This window comes from Gracilinanus agilis, chromosome 6 (assembly GCF_016433145.1).
Source record: "Gracilinanus agilis isolate LMUSP501 chromosome 6, AgileGrace, whole genome shotgun sequence".
NCBI classification, from domain to species: Eukaryota; Metazoa; Chordata; class Mammalia; order Didelphimorphia; family Didelphidae; genus Gracilinanus; species Gracilinanus agilis.
Window position 1 is genome coordinate 248,498,339 of NC_058135.1, and position 7,871 is coordinate 248,506,209.

The window sequence follows — 7,871 nt, forward strand, 5'->3', positions numbered from 1 at the left end:
TAGTGGCATTGGCTTGCTGGTTTGAATTATTATATTAGTTTGATTTGCTACCCATTATGTGGCTCACTGTTGTTTTACACAGTTGGATCCTTCGCTAGACATAATACGAAAGCAATTTCTTTTAAATACAAATTCACTTTTTACATCTGCATCCAGAGACAAAGACCTTTATTAAAGGGAACCTTAGATAGATGCTGACTGCTTCAGTTTGTCCCAATGTGGTTTAAGTTATCTATTTTCTAAACACAAGTGAACAAACGAACAAAACTTCTTTCCTCATGAGCAGAAGGGACTGAAGAAATTGTATTATGTCTTTTTTTTTTCCTTGTACTAAACTAGGGAAGAAATGAAGTCTCTCCAGGAGGCCTTTCAAAAGCAACTTAATGAGGCAGCTGAGAAAGCAGAGAAGCAGCAGGCTACAGTGAGTGTGTTCTTGTTTTCTCCCTTGTCTTGAGGGCTGGGAAATAGTCATCTTTCCTTTTTTCTGTGGAGTGTTTGTGAACAAGCCACCACAGAGTCACTCCAGTGTATCTTCCCAGAGAAAGGCTTGAGAAAGACCCAGTGCATTATGAGTGTTATTGCTACTGCTACTACTACTACTTCTATTACTACTATTACTATTACTACTACTACTACTACTACTACTACTACTACTACTACTACTACTACTACTACTACTACTACTACTATTGTTGCTGCAGCTACCACCACCAGCAGCCCTATTACCAATCCTAATTCCCCTATTTTTGTCCCTACTACTACCAATATTACTACCATCTCCAGTACCACTCTTACTACTACTACAATGGCTCCAATGACTGCTACAATTACCACCAAGCTAACATTTAAATGGAGGCAATTCTTCCATGAAAATATGGAGGGAGTAAGATTCTAGCACACTTCAAATTTTCCTTCAAATGTCATCTCCTACATTCTTTCCTGATCCCCCTAGCCATTAATTATATTAGATCAATTTTAAATTAAATTAACTATATTAATGCTAATTTGCTCCTCTTCAATTTATTATATATAATTATACATTGACATTTTATGTCCTTTCTAGAGAAAGTTAGATCCTTAAGGGAAAGAACATTTTCTTATTTTGACTTTGTATCCCCCACACATGGTAGAGTATTTGGCATAAAAACTCAAAATTTCTTAGACTGGGTTAGATTCTAAAGGTATTATTATCAATATAATTACATATATGCCTATATGTACATATATATGGAAATATAAATATATGGATATGGATATATATGTATATATTTCATTTATGATGTTCACTTTTAAGTTTGTACCTTGGGAAATAATATATTGATTCTAGCTTAAAAGGTATTTTTAAAAATAATTTCATATTTTTTTGGGGGGGTCATAGTAATTTTCCACTATATTCTCTAATCTCCACTGTGTCCTACCTTGTTACAAAGAAAACTATTTAGGCAAAACAAGCAAATGAAATTATTCAATATGAAGACATGTGCAATCATTTGTTAGCCCAATTTCTCATGTATGCCCTAAGATGAAGAGTTTCATTAACTTTTCTCTTGGAAAAGGTCATTAAAACTATCTGAATTTGGATGCTTTGTAGTATTGTAATTTGCATGGTCTTAGAATTATACACATTATTCTTATGATTCTGCTTTCTTTGTTCTGCATTAGTTAAGTTATATAAGCCTTCAAATGTTTGTCTGATTCCCTCATAATTGTAATATCTTAGAGATCATTTATAGTCTTTTACCTTCAATGGTCAGTAAGGTGGGTCAGTGGATAAAGCATCATGCTGGAGTTGAGAGGATCAGAGTTCAAATTTGATCTCAAAAACTTTCTACCTCTATGCCTGTGGTACTTAGCCCCAAATGCCTTATCTTTTACCTCGTTTGCAATGAAGTTTTATTAATTCTTAGCATAGATTCTAAGACAAAAAGGTGAGGGTTTTTTTTAAAAAATAGTCTATTGCATTCAAATACTCTAATTTATTCAAACATTCTCTAGTTGATAAGGACTCATTTTGATTCTATTAATTAGCTACTATTACAAAAATTTTGTAAAGCTATTATTGCTCTAAGAATATAACTGTCCTCTTGGGGGAGAAACCTGAGATCCAGGTTAGTATCTCAGTATAGAAGTTTAATTGCCTTTAATCGCATCATTTTTTTAAAGCTTGTACCAGTGATTTCACTGGTTTGAGAAATTCTCAGGTGAACATTGTTTTTAGTAGTACTGATTGGCAAAGCCAATAAAACCTTCAAGGACTTTCTGTTTCACTATGAGTTTCAGTGACTCACTTTATGGCCACAGACTATGTGACAATGGCAAGATTTGAGCCCACATCTTTATGTCCCCAAAGATAATCTTCTAATGGCCACACTAACTCAGCTATAATGTATGTGTGATAAAAACCAGCAAGAGGATATGGTAAGGCTAGACCAGAAGATCCCAACCTTGTGTCACTTTTTCTCCTTTATTGGTGAAGGGTCAGTATTAGAGCATCTGTATAAAAAGCAACATCACCCTTGATTTCTTAACCATCCAATGAATAGAGATCATCAGAGTCCTCTCTGAGAGTTGGTATGGATTCACATATTCCTCCCTTTCATGCCAGTATCCAAGTTCTTAGCATCTCTGATTTGAAAACTATTGCTACCCAAACAATTACATGGGATGGATCTGAGATCTATGATCTTTAATCACATCTCTGTGGCCCCACGTAAGCATGGGCTCCAGAACTTCCTGAACTTCACAGAATTTTATAAAGTTTGACATCAAGGCAAAATGCTTCACAAATGCCAAACTTTTTCTAGCTATGTAAAAAATTCCATTAACTTTGAATGCCCTCTCAAAAAAATGAATCTGAGAATCATGCAGAAGATAATGGAGAGGATCATGGTGATTGTGAGCAAGCAGGCTATATAATATATTGTAGATGAGAAATTGTGATGGAGATCTGGAGAAATATTATAAAAACCCTTCTCGAAAAAGGAAAGATAGGAGGGAAAATAACAAGGAAGTCACATAGAGCCAGGTCCTGATGGCTAGGACTCATATATCATTGGTATTTACAGAATATGAAGAAAATGCCAGGAAGCCTCTCCCCTACCCCAGAACATTGGGATATTTGTTATGGAATACTGGGTTTGTTAAAACTTTAATTCCCTTCAACCTGTTACACAAAATTTTCCCCCCACTTATTATCAGAAAAGGATTCAAGCAGATAGAGCTCAGGATTATGATATCTGTCTGTCTATCTATCTATATCTATCTATCTATCTATCTATCTATCTATCTATCTATCTATCTATNTGTCTATCTATATCTATCTATCTATCTATCTATCTATCTATCTATCTATCTATCTATCTATCTATCTACCTATCCATCCAGCTATCTATCCATCCAGCTATCTATCTATCCATCCATCCATCTGGCTATCTATCTATCTATCTATCTACCTATCTATTTGTCCATCTCTGTGAATATTTACGCAAATATTTAGGGTTATGTAAATATAAGGAATATATAGTTTGTAAAAGCAAAGGGAGAAAAGGTGGGATCAAGCTTTAATATGCCTTCCCACATCTGATGATTCATCCCTTCATTCTACATAGTTTATAAGGGAGGTGTCATGCTTTAATATACCATATTTTCATATATTTTTTTCTTTTTCCAGTGAATTTTTAGAGAAAGAGCAAAGTTGGCTTTCTCCTCTGGCTCTGGCAGCTGCTTATGGAGAGGCAGCCTGCTGACCTAGTTGAGCTCATCAAATGAGGGACATTGTAGAAACCCACAAGGGGACATTCTGAAGATTCAGGCTTCCAACAGAGTTGCCTCCTGGGCCTGGGAAAGAGCGTGGTTTCTGAGAAGAGAAGGGGGAGGACAATCACACAAGCTTTCTTAGTATCCTCTCTCTTTAATATCATTCCATCTGTACCCCATATATCTAGTTTGCCACAATTATATCTTCATTTTTTTTATCCTTAAATAAAAAGCCTTTTAGTCTTCAATTGGAATTCCATATTTACTTGCAAATGCCTCTCTTGCCAGTAAGTAGGACAACTGAAAGAGTATAGTATTTGAAATCAGACTACTCAGATCCAAGTCCAAGCTCTACTCTTTACTAACTTTACGGCCATTGAAAAGTACTTAATTTTTAACTGAAATACTGGGCAGAACATTAGACTTGCAGCCAGGAAGACCTGAGTTCAAATTTATGCACTTCTTAGCTCTGTCACCCTTGGCAAGTCATTAATCTCTCTGGGAATCAATTTTCTCTTTCCTATAGGGAAGGATTTGACTTGATTACCTCTAAGTTTCTTTCCAGCTCTAAAACTATGCTCCTCTGAACCAGAGTTTGTAAATTTGTAAAACAGGGATCAAAATATCTGAAGGAACTACCTTAGGAGTATGTAAATGGACAGGGAGAAATTTTTAAACAAATTGGTATTTTTAAGTACTATGATAAAAATTCATGAGATATTTTAATTATTTTCAATTGATACTATGGTATCAACAGTGATAGCAAGTATATGGTTGAAACAGGAGAAGACTAGGTTGAAGAAATGGCTTCAGTGACAAATTTTCTCAATTTCACATTTTTCCCCCAGTTTGACCCTCGCACCCACAACCATTCTGTCTGGATATAGCCTTGATAAAGTTCTATAAGAAAGAGTTTGCCAGTTACCACTGGATTTTCCATTTCCATTCCCTGTACTAAAGAGTTGATTTTAAGGCTTCAGAGCTCTGCTTTCATTTCCTTGAGAGAGACAGAAATGCTGTGCTCTTATGGGGAAAATTAGCTTTTTTGTTTGTCTCTAGAGATGTCTGGGCTAAACATGGCCTTCTTGTAGCCCCCTTATGACTAATAACAAATTGGATATTTGAATGTTTCTTTTTTAATTGGACTTCATTTCTAAGAATACAGGCAGGCTGGCAGTGTTGGATTTTCATTTAAAGTCATCAATTACTGGAGGCATAATGAAGATGTAGCGGGATTTTTTTTAAGCAAGTCAAATGTGGATATGTCATATACCAGTATGATATCACAAAAAAGAAAGTAAAAAGAAAGAGAAAATTACATGTAGCATGAATTTCAATTCACATTTCAATTATTTGTAATAACTCTATCTCAGGAATGTCAGATTTGTATAAAGGGATAGACCAAGAAAAGATAGAAGATATGACTGGGTGATAAGGGGCTGTACCCAGCCAGCTGTTCTGTCTCATTCTGAGAATCTATCCCATTATTTTTTTTCCAAGAAGCATTTATTTCTGCCAGTTCTAAATTTTCATCAATCCTTTGCTTAAGAAATAAACATCCTGTAGGGCTTTATAGATGCTTTACTTTTTTGATATCAGCTCTTCACCAAAATATTGGATTATCTGTGAGTTGGTAATATAATTGAATGTATTTCTTAGCTTGGATTTTGTTCTTGCCTCTTGGAAAAACAACAACAACAACAAAAACTGTGAATGTATGAGTCATAAGAACTAATATGGAAACCTGACTTTTCCACTGGGTGTTTTGTGTTACCTCAGATTTTTCAGTTAATCTGAAGGGATCTTTCTTTTCACATCTATATATTTAAATAATAAAAATAATTGTCCCTTTCAGGTCTAAGCTGATGATTCTATACTATCTATATATTGACATTTATTTGAGGAAGGAAGACAATTTAATTTAAACCATTTTAATGGCACTCTTTTCCAGTATTCTTTAATTATTATTTATTTTTTATGAAGGGCTGGACTAATAAGCATTGAGGCATAATCTAATCCTTAATTTCCAATATAGTCTACACAAAAGATCTTCCTAATTGATCTATTTATGTACACACAGAACATTAAACGCAAGCCCAGCATGGTTGGACTATTCCTGTAGAAATGAGAATAATAATGCAATCACGTCCCACATTATTCCATATTAGTTGATTGGCAAATTATCCCTGGAATTTGATATGTAGTAAACAAAATGCACCTGCAGATGCAGTGATGATTGCCCATATTAACCCATTTTTATATCTCTGAATTTAAAACACTTAAGGAAATAAAATTATAATTCAAAAAGTCTAGTTTGACCTTCTAGGATAAGGCTAGGTTTGATTCTAAAAGAACTCTAATTGTAAAAAGTGAATATCATTCGTTCATCTTATTAGAAAAATGAGCAAAAGAAATTTGTTTCATAAGTAAAATCTATTCTAGAAACTATTCTGTTTGTATTTTTTAAGAAGGATAGATTGTATATTTTATTTGGCTTATAGTTGTAGTCTTAGAACCTTCAGAAGTAATCACATCTCACTGAACATCCAGAATGTACTGAGAAGGAAAAAAACATTCAATGAGATGTGTGTTCAGTCTTGGTTCAGTTTCAGTTCCCATGTGTATAAAATTAATGAGTTGGAGTATCTGTCTCTTTCCATTCTAAATCAGTGATCCTATTAAAAGAGTAGGATATCCCATCCCACACTTGTAAGATATCAGACCCTAGGCAAATCATATCAACTTCCTGAGCTCCAGTCTGCTCTTCAATCCACTAGGGATAATAGTATTTGGCTTCATTGTCTAGATGTGTGTGGATGTGAGTCAGTAGTCACTCTGTGATGCTTAGGATCATACAAGAGTAGAGAACAGTGGACAGATATTGTGAGTTTCAAAGAAATTGTGAAACCTGATAGCACAGTGTAATGGATGGATATCGGGTCTTAAAACCATGGACAGAATACTGTAACAGAATACTGGTTATGTGACCACGGACAAGTCACAATTCCTCCTTGCCTTAGGCAAATTTCTAAAACTGTAGATTGAAGAGAACATACTGGCATACACTGCTAGAAAGAACCAGTTAGGACCTGATGAACACCAAGCCAGTCTAGCCATTTACTAGCCCCCATCCTTACACCTATAGTGTCAAACTGAACTATTCTGTATTCTGTCTCATCAGTTGATGATGTGAAAATCACCCTTCTTCTCTAGGACAAGTTATATATACTGAGCATAATTATCATGCTCGCTGGTATATAATTGTTCATAGTAGTGCCAAGCAAATAAATTATTTGTACTCCAAAACACTCATAGATCTTCTTTTCTCTCCTTACCTGTATAAGTGTGAGTTCCCAGGTTTACTTCCCACCAAACCTCACTAGTGAATATAACATGGATGGAGCAGACACTGAGCAAGGCTGAGATCTAGAATTGAGAGCCTACTCAACGTTGCATTAAGGGGTGGCTAGGTAGTATGGTGGATAGAACATCAAGTCTGGAGTCAGGAGGACTGGGGTTCAAAACTGGCCTTAGAAACTTCTTGGCTTTGTGTGATCTTGGACAAGTCACTTAACCCTTTTTGCTAAGCCTTTGTCCACCGTAGAGTTGTTACTAGGACAGAGGATAAGATTTTAAACGAATGAATGAATGAATAAAGTGGCACTAGATTCTGAAAGAATGAAGTATGAATTCTGCCTCTGACAATTGCTAGCTACTTGAACATGAGCACCTAACCTTTTTTAGTCTCAGTTTCCCCATTTGTAAAATGATCATCATATCTTTAATGCTATACGCATGGACTTGTCTCAAGGATCCCATTAGAAACCATATGCAAGGCAATGGGCAAATTTAAGAATGCTTCCTAAATGTCAAGTACATATAGAGGAAAGTTCACTGGTGTCCATAGTCATCTATGACTCCTGATATTCCTATGCTTTCCTTCATTGCTCCAGATAACAGTGACTTTCTAAACATCCCAATTATTTACTATTTATAAAAATAAATAAATATATAAGAAATATTTTATTATTTATATGTAATATAAATATATACATAAGAAATACTCTATTTCTTTTAAATATAGTATTATTTATTATTATATTTATTAATTAGAT

General features: G+C 34.8%; 1 protein-coding gene across 1 annotated transcript in view; it reads left to right on the forward strand.

Moving 5' to 3' along the window:
- Positions 1-339: 339 nt before the first annotated feature.
- LUZP2 (leucine zipper protein 2) overlaps positions 340-7,871 on the forward strand; it is a 404,324-nt gene continuing 396,792 nt past the window's right edge. The window contains exon 1 of the mRNA XM_044681277.1: positions 340-421. Coding sequence (XP_044537212.1) covers positions 347-421 — 75 coding nt within the window. The 5' untranslated portion in view covers positions 340-346. The remainder of the gene's footprint in view (positions 422-7,871) is intronic.